The sequence below is a fragment of the Cyprinodon tularosa genome, unplaced genomic scaffold (genome assembly GCF_016077235.1).
Source record: "Cyprinodon tularosa strain WSP-4 unplaced genomic scaffold, ASM1607723v1 ctg201, whole genome shotgun sequence".
Taxonomy (NCBI): domain Eukaryota; kingdom Metazoa; phylum Chordata; class Actinopteri; order Cyprinodontiformes; family Cyprinodontidae; genus Cyprinodon; species Cyprinodon tularosa.
The window spans coordinates 862,500-878,659 of NW_024038739.1; the positions used below are offsets into that span (position 1 = coordinate 862,500).

At 37.9% G+C, this 16,160-nt stretch overlaps 1 protein-coding gene across 2 annotated transcripts; it reads left to right on the forward strand.

Annotated features, from left to right (window-relative positions):
- The first annotated feature begins 248 nt into the window (after positions 1-248).
- Positions 249-16,102, forward strand: si:dkey-28e7.3 (trafficking kinesin-binding protein 1). Of its 2 annotated transcripts, XM_038284721.1 has the most exons (15): positions 250-662; positions 4,840-4,916; positions 5,066-5,182; positions 5,263-5,357; positions 7,277-7,385; positions 7,525-7,603; positions 7,681-7,811; positions 7,995-8,069; positions 8,227-8,438; positions 9,777-9,995; positions 10,083-10,420; positions 11,892-12,080; positions 12,243-12,339; positions 12,543-12,594; positions 14,777-14,916. In XM_038284721.1, exons 1-14 carry the CDS (start codon positions 467-469, stop codon positions 12,574-12,576), a joined length of 1,968 nt encoding a protein of 655 aa, XP_038140649.1. In that variant the 5' UTR covers positions 250-466; the 3' UTR covers positions 12,577-12,594; positions 14,777-14,916. The 2 variants fall into 2 exon arrangements, with proteins under 2 accessions (XP_038140648.1, XP_038140649.1); XM_038284720.1 differs by lacking the exon at positions 12,543-12,594 and having other exon boundaries at positions 249-662; positions 14,777-16,102.
- The last annotated feature ends 58 nt before the right edge of the window (positions 16,103-16,160 follow it).

Below are 16,160 nucleotides of genomic sequence, written 5' to 3' on the forward strand. Positions count from 1 at the left end.
TGGATTCTGGGAGCATACCATCTCAATCAAATCATGGGGGGCTTTGTGCAGCATCCTTTTTAACTGCGTCATCCTCTGAATTATCTCTTCACCTTTATTCGCATCTCAATGATCTTCCTGTGGATGTTTTCAAGTCAGAATGATTAATTTGAATAATTAATTAATTGATCCTTCTTTTCCTCCTAAGCTTCAGCTCTTGTTCACTCCTTCACCTCCTCCTTAGCATCTCCCTCTTTCTTTCCAACCCGGTAGTCCAACGTGGCCAGGTGAATGGAGACAGGCATGACGACAGATGGCGTGCACAGTCAGGGATTATATATTAACTCCCAGCAGCCCAGATTCTCTCACACACAGCCAGCCTCACACAGACTCACAGAGAAGCCAGCAGAACCATGCAGCAGAGACAGGCAGCGCATCACAGCACAGCCAGCAAACAGTAAACTTAGATGAACAGAGGATTTAACTTATGGACAAAGTAACAGAGGCCAGTTTTTCTGCTGTCACCATGGAGGTATGGAGTTCCTCAGCTTCTGAGGGGGAAGAAGACGACAAGAGCATGACCAGTTGTGTGGAGGAAATAGTTGAAGAAGATATAATCTGCAACAACAGCAATAATAACAACAACAATACAAACAACAGCCTTTGCAAGGAGGTAACACAAGGTGAGCTATGGCAGTGAATATTGTGATTGAGGTATGCAGAGGATGCAGAGTGATGTGCAGAGATTATATCATTACAGGAAAGGAGATTCTTAACGTTCAGGATTATAAAAGGCAGCATAACACGTAGAAGCAGCACTGTGTCAAATTATGTTGTTTACAGATGGTGAGCTGCAGCATGGAGATTTGATTTGTTAATTGTGAGTATAGTTTAGACTGCAGAGGCGTCATTTGGAGTCCTTCATGCATTATGATATAAATGCTAAAAACAACATGCTGATCCCAGGTTTGAGTATGTTAGCTCTTAAAAAAATTGCTAGCATGAAAAAAGAAATACAGCTTTAGGTCATTTCCATTTATTCTGTTGAAGGTCACTGAGATAAATACTGTATGTGTGTGTGTACAGTCTGCAGCTGTGAAGGGAAAGCCTTAACTGTGTGCGTCATCACTTATTATCATTGTTGTAAAGCTTCTCTTCTCAAATGGCATTTGCAAATTTGGCACTTTTTTTTTTCTATTGCAGCAACTATGACACCAAAATCTTAAATTAGTTAATACTGTCTAGACTGAAGAAAGAGGTAAAAACCTACCTGTCTTTATTATTTTTGCTTCAGTAATTGTTGTTTAAAAAGACAAATACTGAAGATTCATGTTATTTTAAGCAGCTTTCATTCCAATAGTGAAAAAAAGTTTTGGTGTAATTGTATTGTTTAATAGGCTTAAACAGCACACTCCTAACCTGTAAAGCCTGGACCATGAAGTAATTGACAAAAAAATCTAAATAATATTAGAGTTGTCATTAAACCTTCTAACAAATGAAATAGATAAACAAACAGTTTGCATAAGTTAAATTTGATAATTTATTTGCATCAATTTTAAAACAATGGGCATTTCTGTATAACCTTTTATACGTTTTCTGTTCACTACATGTCTCTGATTGTGTGAGGGTTTTGAAGAACAAATCAAAACAATCAGAACAATCAAATATGATACACTTGACTTTAAAGGGATGAAATAAGAATCTACTTAATGAACATCTTCTAAAATTGTAACCAGCTGGTATTGACTGCCTCTAAGATTGTTAATGCACTTGTTATAATTGGCTCTTCCTGTAATATGGCGAGTCTTTGTCTGAATGGACATGTGAAGGGTAAAAACACTGCAATATGCTGGCACCCCTCCAGAGAGCAGGACAGGATGAACATCTCCAGCAATGATTTGTTCAGGTGATCATACGTGTTTTAATTTTATGAAAGGGAGGTTTTGATTGTTCTAAAACAAAACTCCCTTTGATGCTCTGGATTACAGCTGAAGTTTTACACTACGCTGCAATTCACTACATATGTACACTACACTACTTTCCTGCGAAGAAGGTTTTATTTCTAGAAAAAAGGATCAATTTTGCTCAAGCAAGGCTGCTCTTTGTACAACAAAGCTAATCCTCACCTGTCTGATTCACTCAACATAACAGATGTCATAAGAACATCTAAGTCAACGAGACTTATCTGCTCGAACAGTATAAGTCACAGTCACAGTTCAAACCACCTGCTTGGGTTTAGCTTCATCCACTATGTCAAACCTGTTGATTTATCTCCTTTCTGCGGCGGCCTGGTCAGCAGGTTCAGGTCAAGGATTTTACTCAGATCAGCCTGAATGGATGTTCAGTCTGCATCAGTCTAATTAGAAACATTCAACCAGAACCAAACAAAATACATCCAGCAGAGTTTTGCTTGTAAAATGTAAACCAATCTGGAATAAGGAACATTTTATTTAAAGTATTTTCTATTGTGATTTGCTAGATAAAGGGCCTTGTTAAGAGCTGATGAGTTTACTTAGTGTCCCTTGGTGAGTTGTCTTTTCAGCACAGGAAATGCTCCAATCTGCTTTGAGAACAATAGGATTTGTGGAACGGTTATCTCATTAAGCTTTGTTAATTTATAGACTCTGTCTCAGATAGTAGTTTAGGGCTCAGAGAGACTTCTGTGTGAGTGATCTTAAGCCTGCATTATTTAGAAAAAGGATTTATATTATTGTACATTAGGCCTGTTGTTGGTGTACCCTTAAGCAGGTGGCTGCTTCTTTTAAAACATATTTTTTATGGAAGAATACATTTTTGCTCGTCAGGTTTGTTTTTCTTAAAGTTAAAATAACTTTATTGCAGAAATCTGACAATACATATGATCACACATTTAAAAAAGCGATGAACGAACCTAATGTTGGATAATATATTCAATATTTTTAAACTGAATTGCCATTTATCTTGAGATGTTGATCTTTTAATAAATTACCTGTAAACAGGCACTTCAGAGTAAAGGTCTGTTTAAATGTTGTAGAGTTATAGAAAAACAGGTTAAATTACTGGAAAATAACCTACTGGCATGTGTAAAAGTATAATTATTATGCAACGTAGATGAACGTAATTGCCTAAGTTCTGCTTTATTTTCTGAGGATTAGGGTCACTAACAGATACAGAGTTTTCAGTTTGTTTTAAACGAATGTATTTTTTATGACCAAATCTGGTATTTAAAGGGTTTATGCTATTTATTCAAATTATTTCAAGTTGTTTTTAAAGAATAATATACCATTGTTATTTTTTTTACTTCATTTTAGAAAACAGTTAGAGCAAGTTTAAACTGAAGACAGAATTTGGTTAAATAAAAATAAAATGCATTAATTAGTGTGATGATTAAACACTAAAGCTTTTTTGTCTTTTACTTAGATGTAAATGCATGAATTAGTTTTGTCTTAGTAAATTTCATAAAAGTAAAATAAAATTTTACATACATTTTTAATACTTGTTTTTATATATATAATCATAAAAAACTAAAGAAATTATAAAAATCTGCTCTATATAATTAGGTTTAATAGTGGGACTGCAGTGGGAAAGCTTATTATTTAAAGAAAAGATCAGGACAGCTCTGTAAACAACAGAACGCTTGGACACCAAGCGTCCTATGCCCCTGAACAAGCATACAAAAATGACGTTTAAATTCAGATTTTTTTTTTTTAGCTTGTCAAAAATGTTTTTCATCTGGATTACAGGTTTTTATTTTGCTGTCAAGAAAGATATGTAACAAACTCAAGACGGATATTTTCTCTGGAGTCAGAAGCTAAACAGCCAAGCAAAAGAAGGAAAATAACTCGTACAGCAAATGAAATATTTTTAACCATGTTAGAGTTAAGAATCACCTTTTCTAAAACGCATCAATATAAACACCTACCTCATTTTATGGAAATTATTTTATTATCTTCAATTAACCTACTTATTTTGCTCAATACTTAAGTTTAAACTTAAGTTTAAATTTGTAATAACTGGTTTATTCTTTTTAAAAATAAATAAATAAATAAAAACAGTTGTAAGCTGATTTTAAAAACTTTCTTCAGATTAAACAGTTTTGGTTCTTATAAATAAAAATACCTTAAACTAAATAAAGATAGTTCAGAGATTTTTGTTAAAAAAAAAAAAAAACTAAACAAAAACAACAAAAAAGTCAACATATATTAAAAATTTTAATTATTTAGTCTATTTTAAAAATTGCCAAATGAGCTTTTTTTTTTTTTTTTTGGAATGTTAGTAGGATTATGGAAATACAGCACCGTTTTAATTTAGTAATACGGAATCACTATTAGGACCAGTGACAATGATGGGGACATAAATGGCTGTGCTCCAAACTCTGAGCACGTCAATGCTAAATCTCTTCAAACTGACTAATGAATTAATCCTTTGTTCTTGTTCTGCCTTAATGACTTTTAAGTGAAGGAAAACAAACCATTGTTCAGGATGTAAACAGATTTTCTCATCAGTACTGTCCCTCCTTAAGTCTCCAGGTGATACAGACACCATCAGGTTAATTCTGCAGGCTGCTGTGCGAAGCTATTTTGGTGTCTCAGGGGAGCAGTGCCTTCATTGGCATCTTAACTGGGCTAAAAGGGATCAGGCTAAGAGGATCAGTTAATGGTGAACCACATGGGGATGTTTTGGTCTGGCTCCTAAAACTTCAATGGAAGGACACTAAGTAAATACTCTTCAACTAAGTAAATGCATATAGTCAGTAATGATGTGTAATAAAGATATAAGATATTCATTTTTAGTTTTTTTTTTTTTTAACTTGCTACCTTCTCCAACAATTAAAAAGATATCACCCTCCTCATCTCATTAAAATGTATTTTTGTTTCTTAGTGTTGTGCTCAGATAGAGTGGGCCAAATCACCAAGACGTACCACGACATCAAGGCGGTCACCCACCTGCTGGAGGAGGTAAGAGGGAAACACACAGCAGATGCGCTGGATTACAGAGGATTAGACATATGTTCCTCCCCCTTCAGCTCTGTTTTTCCACGGTTTAAGCACACGTGTTCGGGACATCTTCATAACTATTAATTTTTCATTGATTTATCCCTGCGTAGAAAGAGCGGGATCTGGAGTTAGCGGCTCGAATTGGTCAGTCCCTTCTAAAGCAGAACCAAGAGCTTACAGCTCGCAATGAAACCCTGGACGAACAGCTGGAGTTTGCAAAAGAAGAGGTAAGTGATCCTCATTATTTACGTGTGTAGAGCAGAAACTGCTGAGCTCCATTGATCAATGATATATGATTTTTTTCTAGATCTCTCAACTTCGCCATGAGCTATCGATGCGAGATGACCTGCTGCAGTTTTACGCCAGCACAGAGGAGACGGAGAACGCACAGAGCCTGTCGCCGTGAGTAATTCAAAACACAAAAACACACACATCACCTCATTTGCTGCTTTACACACAGGCTGATATTTAGCCTGAAATTAAGCAAGTATTGCATCAGCAGAGGTACTCACAAAAGTATTATTTGCTTTTGACAAGATAATGAGGCCTGCAGAGGTATTCACCAGCCTCAAAAGGTATTATTTTATTTTAAAAAGCAAGTTAAATGTAATGTTTATTTTTCTCAAATGATCAACAATAAAAAACATTCGAAGTTTTCTGACAAAAAAAATTAAGTAATTTTATCAGGGCATCTGTAAATCACTGAGAATTTTAAATTTCTTTTCTCATTTAAAATAAATGTCTTTCCTTATCAACGGTTTACAGGTAGATTTTCTCTGAACATTTGTCTATTTAGCAACACATGATGAATGACGGTGCCAAAGTCTGCTTTGACCTAGAACTATTTAATTGTTTTTGGACCTTTTTATAATTGGCCTACTTGAGCAAACAGCATGGTTAATACAAAAACCCAGCCCTTCCTTTACACCAACATTTTCTAAATTATTAAAGATTTTGTTGCGCTAGTATCATTTGTCATCAGAAAGGAAACGGGAGGGAAAGAGAATGGAGGAAAGACATCAATTAAGGTCCACAGGTGGGAAATAAAACCCCAGGAACATTTAGAACTCATAGTTTCTGTATATAAAGGGGCCTGCTCTACCTCTGCGGCATTGCTGACCTCAAATTTACAATTTCATCCTTGAAATTAGAGAAGACAGCAACTTCCCCTCTCCTGGTAGGTCAGGCTGAACCATTTTTGTGTCAAGTGATGACATGTCAAGGACTGCAAATGGTCTTTCAAAAAGTCCTATCACTAAACACGTCTGAGCAGCACTTCTGATCTGTTTAATGATCCCAGCTTAGCTTTCTAGAAATTGCCTTCATGTTAGCTGCTCTTCAAATCTGCTTATGTGGAGAAATGTATGTAAAATATTGTGATTTTTAATTCAAAATACTTTTTGGAGATAATAAATCTGATAAATTCCTGCTGTGGTCCAAACAAAGTTTGCATGCATACACTAACAGTCTAAGAGCAGCCTATTAGGGCAGCTGGGGCTCAATATAGTCGTACTGTAGTCCTTCTGCAACTTGAAAGTTTAATTTCAGCCTCCTCCTGCCACATACTAAATGCCCAAGGCACTTAACCCGGATTCACCTTCCGATCTGCTTTTTTAAGTCATAAATTGTGGCCACAATGCTTTAGTGTGTTAGAACCCTGCCGAACCTGCAGGGGGCCAAATTATCACAGTAGGTAAAAGTGTTTATTTTGTCCTTTCATTTGAGGAAACCGTGCAGATGAACAAATCTCAGACTCTGTGACAATCAGGTGTTTGTTTTTACTTTTAAAGCAAAACTTAGATGGTTTATCAGAACAAGGTAGCAAAGGTCAACAGTGCTGGGAAAGTGAAGCAAAGGCTAAGGGACCTTCTATGGATTGCCTGTAAGATTTGGTAACTGCAGTAATGACTAGGTTAGATATCTATGAATCTGTTTTGATATTTGAGGATCTTTCTTTTTGTGTTGATTGTTTGGTTCTTCTGCATTCATATCTAATGTATTCAAAATGAAATTTAACAGCAGGAGCAGCAGTGTAGCGTTTGCCACAGTCTTTAGAAGCCCATTGAGTCAGTTTCCAATTGGAACCCGTCAAACAGTAATAAACCAAACATTGAAAAAGTTTTATTTAGCTGTATTTCCCTAAAACTGCTTTTTTGCCTCAAACCAAACAGGCATTTTATTTAACAAATTAACTCTTATTAGAGTCCAAAATGTCTTTAATCTTATCTATTGTATATTTAAAGTAACAAATTTGTATGATAGGGTGTAAAACGATTTTTTTGTTTATAGGATAATTGTGTGAATACTTTTGCTTTCTGCAGAATTAAGAGAAATGAATCCAGCAGTTCTCTCAGCAACTTCGTCCATTATGACTTTCTGCATCAAAAGCTGAAGGGTTTGGAGGAGGAGAACCGCAAACTGAGAATAGAGGTATGTAAAAGGAACCGCATGGTCTGAAATTCAAAAACCCAATTTAAGAGAGATGGAATTAACTAAAAAAAAAAAGTATTTGTCTTCTACATTATGTAAACATTGTGCTGTTTCGGTTAACATGAAGCTGTCTCCTCAGGCCAATGAGCTCTCATCAGAGACGACCAACTATGAGGAGCAGGAACAGGAGCTGATGATGGTGTGTGTGGAGGAGCTCTGTAAGTTTTTCTCCAATTTATGGCAAAATGGTTTAAGCCTTCTATGCCATTTTGTTCATGACTTCTATGTGTTTTAGCGTCTGCAAATAAACAGGTGGTGGACCTGTCTGAGGAGCTGGCTCGAAAGGTAGAGGACACTCTCCGGCAGCAGGAAGAGATCAGCTCACTGCTCGCTCAGATTGTTGACCTGCAGGCCCGCTGCAAAGGGGTGAGAAGCTAAAACAAAGTTATGCTGACGTTTGGCTTAAATATTGCTTAGAAAAAGAAATGTCCTGAATGTTGCTGGCAGTTCTAAAGGTTCCAGGTTTTCAAATGTCCTTTTAGTTAAATAATTGTTTTCCTATTTGTTATGTTATTGTAATTTCTATGAAATCTTTGTGCTGTTCCTCAGCTTGGACATGAGAACGAGGCGCTGAACCAGCAACTGAGTGCCTCCAGAGAAAACGAGTCAAAACTGAAATCAGAGGTAATTGACTCCAGCATCATTTCTTAAATTGTTTTCCATGTAGTTAAAATTTGTATCTTAGTGTTTTAATCCATCAACAGTTTTATGGTTGCTGTGATGTATTTCTAAAAGCTTATCTTAATTATTCAATGGGTCGCTTTTTCTCTTTATTTTGCAGCTCAAGGACTTGCAGGACAAGTACTCTGAGTGTGAGGACATGCTCCATGAGGCCCAGAAGGACATTAAAAACCTGCGAAACAAAAGTCTGCCTAACAGTACGGTGCAGCGGTACACCGCCCTGGCCTCCGTCCTCCCCATGGACTCTCTGGCTGCGGAGATAGAGGGCACCTTTAGGAAAGGTCTGGACTCTCCCACCCCGTCAGAGTACAAGTAAGTTTGTCTTCACAAACAATAACCATCTTTGATATCTGTATTCCTTTTAGGAATCCAAAAGGAGACTAATCTTTTTGAGATGATATTTTATTAAAATTCGATTATTGGAATCATAAAAGGTGTTGTTGAGGATTTTTGCAAAGTTTTTTACAAGACCCACCCTGTCAATTTGAAAGAAATTGGCGTGCGTGAGCATGCAGAGCCCATTTCTTCTCGTGCAGACTCTCTTTAAAGGTTGCCATTCTCATAGCTAACACAAGCTTATTGTGCCTAAACATCCGCCCTAATCCCTAAATCGCTAAGTCACTATATAGAGCCGGGGCTATATAGTGGACTTTATAGTGAACTTAATTAACTGACATCCGCTGTTATATTTTTTATATTTATGTTTTTAAAACAAAGCAGAGTGTGTATGACATCTTCCGCACGCCGGCTACCGTTCATTCATCCTGTCCGCTGAACTGCTGCCTGTTTTACTGACATTCCTGGAAGATGTCTAGTGCTACTACCACAGATGATCTCCCTCTCCAAATGAAATTAAACGATTCAGATTAGCTAGCCTAACAAATAGAAGAGGTAGAGCGTAGCCGCCTGTAGCCCGGGCTGCCTGTCACAACTCCAGTCCGGCGCACGGATGACGTAATACACACTCCGCTTTGTTTTTAAAAGATATAAATACAAAAAATATAACCGTGGATGTCTGGGGGACAGTGATTCACCTACATGTCATGAATGCTGGCGTACCATAAAGAATAAATTATAAGCAGTTTGTTTGTGCCTTCAACTCGTTGCCCATAGGAAGACGTTACTTGTGTATAACAAAGCCGAATATTTTCAGAACAGCTCCAAATGACACACAACTCATATGGGTGAGTAGAACATGATGTAATAACGTAAAATCAAGGGGCCAATGTAAGAAAACCGGTGTTCTCCTTTAAAGCATATCTGTGTGTTAGAAATGGTCCAGTCCAAGTCCAGAACTAAATCTAGTGAAGAATATGAGGCAGGATATGAAACTCACTACTGTAACTGAGTGACCTTGAAATGCTTTAGAAAGAATAATGGGTGACAAATTTAGCCATCCCACTTAGACCATCAAAATACTCTCAGAGAAAATATGTATATCTGAAAGCAAATAAGGAAAAAAGAATATAACTGATTTGAACAACCTTTAAAATAGACAGAAGTTGTGCTTTTTAATCCATGTTAAAAAATAATAAGCTTGTATTATTCAGATTATTTTCATAAATTTCTGGAATCTGTGTTCCAGGTTTCAGTGTTCCACTATCAGAGGTTTGCAGCTTTTTTTCTGACATTACGGTCCTCTCCTGGCAGGAACCATCCATGGCGTGTGTTTGAAACAGTGAAGGTGGTAAACAAAGCGGTGAGAATGCGGTCCCAGTGTCTCTCACCAGGGCTGCCGGGATCCAGCCCGGTGTCCGCACCCTCCAGTTGCACCAGCACCCCTCGAACCAGCTACTACGGCTCTGACAATGCCAGCTTCATTCTGGAGGACAAGCCGAGCTCCAGTTCGGCTCAGAAAGAGGATAACAGGTGAGCTTCCAAAGCATAATAAAGGAGCTGATCTTCACTTTTAATTGGTCAATGCCAATCACCATTTTTTTCCCTTTCTTTCCACAGTGTCAGTGGGCCGAAACGGCTGGGTCAGCCAGGCACACCAGGAGGTCAGGACCTGGAAGCTGCTCTACGCAACCTCTCTGCTCGGCAGCAGAGCCACTCCTCTGACCGGCCCTTCTTTGACGTGGAGAGAGAACGGAAACTCCGCGCCCTGGCGGCAAACTGTGAGGAGGGCGACGGCTCCAGTGGCTTTCTGACACCTAATGACAGCCTGCCGTCTAGCTCAGCTGCATCAACAAGCACCAACTACTCAAACGGAAGCTCACGGCACTCTTGCGGCTCCTCGGGTGGATCCAGGTCCTACCTGCCAGACCGCCTGCAGATCGTTAAGCCTCTAGAAGGTAAAAGGAGGTCTAAGTTTCAAGCATGATTAAAAGCACACCAATTAAAACAAAATAGAAATGATTGGAAAATCATTTCATCTCTGAATCCATAGATGACTAAATGGAGGGTTTAAAAATCAACTCAATCAAATTAACTCATATATGATTTTTCTTCACCATCCAAATCTACGTTACGAACACATTATTTTAAAAAAATCTCGGTGTTGATGTGTTACCCTTTTGTGAGCTCATGGGCCGCATTTTTTAAATGTTTAAAGACACATTTTTGTCTGAGAATTCGAACTATTTTACTGTTGTCATTGAAAAGAAAAGAAAGAACTCTAAAGTGGTCTTTGAAACAAAACTGTATGTGCAAAAATGAATGTCAATTCTCTCGTTTGGTACAAGTACTGGATGCACCCCACAGTTTTTATTCAACACGTACATCACTGAAAATGACCAAACAACTTAAAGTGTTGGGTTTTTAAAAAAATAACTTATGTAGGTTTATTTGTCCTTATGACTTTACATTTCTTAGATGGGCAAAAATTTATTTTTTATTCTGTTTTTGGATAAGCAGTTTGACGGAGCACTTTTGCTTTTGTTTTATTTTTCTAGCAGTGTTGCCTTCTTAAAAATTTGTTTGACTTCAACTGAGATCTAGTAATCAAATATGGTTAATGATTTAGTATTCAGCACCTTTTTAAATGTTTTAATAACAATAACTATTAAGGAATTTATTTTTATAATTCTGAGTTTTATGTGAATTTCCAGATTCAACTCATTAAAAATGTGATCATATTATAAACTTTTCATAAATGCAAGAGTGTGTTGATCACAAAAAACTCTGGTTATGAGGGGGTTTATCAAGGCATCCATTGCATACTCAGCATCCAGCTGACTAGAACAAGTCACATTTTTAGGAAACAAAAGATCTCCTAAACAGGAGTAAAAAAATAACATTTTAGAAATCAAATCCTTTTTTTAAAGGAACAGAATTTCTTTTTAGATCAACTATAAATTAATCTCACATTGCAGGCTTTATGCTATTTTATTCTGAGGTGGAAAAACTAGATTTTCTACAGAGAAAATATTGAAGTTACCAATTACATGTCAACTTTAGCACTTTTAGCAGCTAATGGTTAGACAGTCTCAGTGTTTTACAGTGTTTACAAATCATTTGTGTGTTTTCTCTCAATCTGTCAATGTTTCTGTTTAGCTACATAAAATGCTGACAGATGATCAGTTTAAAAGTTTGTTTATCTATTCAGGCGAGTAGGCAACACAACTAAAGAACTACTACCTGCATCACTTTAAAATAAAAGTCTTAGAAATAAACAGCACAGGTGTTAAGTTGAAAGCTCCCTGCTGCATATTGCAGCCCACGGTAATATTGTTAACTAGGAAAAAATCATGTTCAGCAGAGATATTTGTTGTGTTTCTGTGTGAGAAGAATCAGGGTTTTTTATCCTGTGTGTTTTCCTGTCAGGCTCTGTGACTCTGCACCACTGGCAGCAGCTGGCTAAGCCAAACCTGGGGGGCATCCTCCACCCTCGCCCTGGAGTCCTGACCAAAGACTTCAAAGAACTAGAGGTGGACACTCAGCACGTCTACAGCCTGAACGACCTGGAGGAGGATGAGCCTGACCTGTCGCAGCTTTCTGCAGCTCATGGTTTGGGTAAGAGTTACGCTGTTTGAAATTAATATTTCTGTATTCCCTTTTAAATGTTTTCAAGGTCTAGTATCTTCTGAATCAGTCCTCCTTTAAAAGCCTATTAAGATGTAAGGATTTTCCTCTACATGAGGTTTAATATGTGTGTCTCTTCCCATAAACTGACAGCCTCCTCATCGGGTCCCAACCTCCCTCAGACCTTCCCCACACATCCCACCTGCAAAGTCCTCCAACCCTCCCCTCTCATCCCCTCCTTCTCCAATCGGTAAGAACTCTGTAGAAATCTCAATTCTACCGCTGCTGCCTGTTGATTTTCACAACTTTGAGTTCATCTGAGTTAATCTCAGTTTATAAAATGAAAAGCAGCTGATCAACCCTTTCCTTCAATCAAACTTTTCCCTGGTGTCTGTCTTTTTTCCTGCTGCTTTCCCCCTCTTGACTTTTCCCCCTTTGCACCTTCCCTGGTAGAAAGCGTCTATCGAGGGTCGTTCTGAAACTTTAGAGGCAGCCTTCAGGAAAAGTAAGAGCATGATTTAATGGACACCTGCAAAACAACTAATTCTCTTCAATGTTGGCTCGGCATTTCAATTATTAATAACAGAGACAAAGTAGCATGTTTTATTTATCTGTGTTATAGTTTAATAAAATGTAACTGCTGCAGGAAAACTGTTACGTTTCTGATATCTACCGGTACATCTCAACTGCTGGAAAAACCAGCTAGCAAAATTTTATACTCTCAAGGACACAAGATTAAATTTAGCGCCATGAATAAAGTTAATCGTTAAAAAAACTTGCTGGAATGTCGAACAATTTTTTTAAACAATAATATTGGGAGTTACTCATCAGACCTCCATAATTCCTGAAACAGCATCTGAACGTGGTGACAGTCCAGACAGCTGGACCTTTTTTTCCAAAACCACTTTAGGTTGGGTTCTGTTCTTTTGGGTCGCTATCTCTGACTTTCATCCTAATACTTTATTGGGAAATAATCCAAGACATATTTCAAGATTAGCTGGATTTCTTTAGATAGAAAACTTTTTATTCTGTAGTATTTGATTGAATCGTCTCAGTAAAGTACCTTAAAATTATATGGGTTGTGTATTGCTGAATAAATAAAAAGAATAATCACTATTTGGAGGGGAGGGGTTTCCTTCTAGAAAGCAGACATAGTTTTACAAACAGCTGCAGTCTCTAATAGCTACTTTTTCTATACAGAAGAACAGCAGTTCTGAATTTCCTGACTTTGTCTACATTTAGATTTATTTTTCGCAGCTCTGATCACTTTTTTAATACACTGCAAAAACTGAAATGTCCATCCATTTTCTGTCACGCTTATCCCAAGGTCGGGAGGTTTGCTGGAGCCTATCTCCAGCTGTCTACAGGCGTGAGTCGGGGTACACCCTGGATAGGTCGCCAGTCCATCGCAGGGCAACACAGAGACAAATGGGACAAACAACCATTCACGCACACACTCACACCTAAGGAGAATGTAGAGAAGTCAATTAATGCAACAGTCATGTTTTTGGACTGTGGAATTAAACCGGAGTACCCTGAGATAACCCACTCATGCTCAGGGAGAACATGCAGACTCCATGCAGAAAGACCCCGGGCCGGGAATCAAACCTGGAACCTTCTTCCTGCAAGGCAAGAAGGTTCCTGCAGACAGCTGGAGATAGGCACCAGCAAACCTCACGACCCCTGCTTCAAAAGATAAGATAAAAAGAAATGAAATATAAGTAAGTCACTTTGCAAATGGAATAAGACAATTTATATTTAAAATAAAACAGCAGAAAAAACTGCATTGTCTTGTTTCAAGTGCATAGTATCTAATTATCCTATTTAAAGGTTAGCAATACTCATTCCATTGGCCGATTGTCTTATTTACCTGCTTAAATTAAGGGTAAATTCACTTATTTTAAGAAATTTGTACTTTGTGATAGTCTTTGCAGTGTAGTACTTTGTGCAACTATTAATCTTACATCCTGCTATGCTAAAATGTTTGTAAGCAGTCAGGCTTTCATGATAAAAAAAATAACACTGTGTCACTCATTTGAGTTTTTATGCTATATTATTTAACAAAGTTTAGTGTTGTAACTCACTTTTCAATCATTATGTTACCACAAGTTGGGTTTTTATGATCACAGAGATTCAGCTCCCCATTTTCAGCTGAACTGTGGACAACATTTAAACATAAAAAAAACTTAAACTCTAGTGACTCTAACATAAATGAACCCATGTTCTCTGTCTCTGTATACAACAGCTTGTACTAACGTTATATTACATTTAAAACCCTCTCTAAGTTGGTTGGACTTTCTACTGTCATTTTAAGTTAAATCTCTGCCTCTTTTTAAGGTCTCCATTAAACAATCAGATGCTGTCTTATTGCTGTGAACTAACTGATATGCTTCTCCACCTTAAGAGATAATCCACCCAACTAACCAAAGCTTGTTTTACACACAAAGGTTTCATCTCTCAGTTCATGTTTTCCTTTGAAGGAGCCACACTTTGTTTTTTTGCATTTTGAAAAATCATATCAGTGAATGTCAATGAATGTTCTTTTTTATTAGGACTGCTTAGACAGCTTAAATAGCAGCAAACATTTTGGATGGAAAGCACTGTTTGTAGATGGTTGCATGTATCTAAAGCTGATCAAATATTTGCTTTTATTAATATGAACCGTGTTTTTATATTTTGGTATGCAGCCTTCGCTCTTTCAGCCTGCCACCTCATCGGGACGGTGAGCACGTGAACGCCTCGTCATCCTCCCAACTCAAGCACTTTCACCGCAGAAGCCTCAACTCCACCCCCGGCAGCACCTTCTCCTTGGGACTCCTGCAGCTGCTGCAGCAGCACGGCATCTCTGCCTCCACTGACCCCTACAGCAACCTGCACTATGCCCAGACTGTGGCGCATCCTCTGTCCTCTGATGTGAAACAGGGAGGAGGATCTGGATTGTCCTCAGACAGAAACCAAGGGAGGGGCGTCTTTAGTCTGAACTTAGTGGAGAAGCTTCAGAGCCTCGGGCTGCACAGAGTGGCAGCCTGGGGAATGATGGGCCGGGGTGGGCATGAGAGACACCACAAAACCTTCACATGCTCCCCCAACTCCTCTTCTTCACCATCGTGACTTTGCATTAAGCCATGAGATTCCAAAATGTGCAATCCATGACCCACCACAGCACCCGTGTCTTGAAAAAGAGAACGCCACAGAATGTGTTGAAGCCACGCTGGAGATGTTATCTCTTTAGAAGGATGGACTTATGTTCATTCAACCAGTCTTCATCTCAGGAGCTGATTACTTCAGCTTGTTATCACACACACACTACACCACTAACAGAATCTTTTTATGTGTTTGTGAATGTCCTTTTACTATTTTCTGCATCGCTTGTTTTATTAATGTAATCACTTGTGTATTTTTTTTTAGTTTAAAAAGTGTAAATAGTAGTATTCCTCTTTGATATTTAAGTTAAAAAAAAGTCAACATGCAGTATAAACTGAGGCTGTGATACTTAAAAAACCAAAAGCTCTGGTTTTCGTGTATTTCTGAACTCCTGCAGTGAGGAAACAAAGCTCTGATTAAAAACGTGCTGTTGTGGTTTCCTTCATCCATCTCTCTCCGGCTCTCACGCCATGCAGACCTCCTCATCTCTAATTATTTGGTAAATCTAAATACATCAGAAAGAACTGGACAGACTTTCAGCTTCAACATATCGTTGTCAACTTTTCTGTTTCACCATTGAAGGAATCTGTCTAAATGCTGGGATCCGTATCTGATCATGTATTTCTGGGCATTACGAGTTATTTTCCAATCTTTTAATGTTTGAACAATGTGTTGCATACAGAACAATCAAATCTAGCTTCATAGAATACTGTGGATTTAAAAGGGAATAAATCTTAAAAGCTGAATGTCTAGTTTTTGACCTAAGCTCGCTGATTCCTGTTTCTCTCCTCTGCTCTTCACTGTAGTCTGCCAACTATGTGGGAGTGTTCCTTTTACCAACCGAGAATAAAATATGCATCACCATCAAACTTGTCTCCAAATGTATTTCAGCACTCTTAGTAAACAGTAATCAGTCCAGAATGCTGT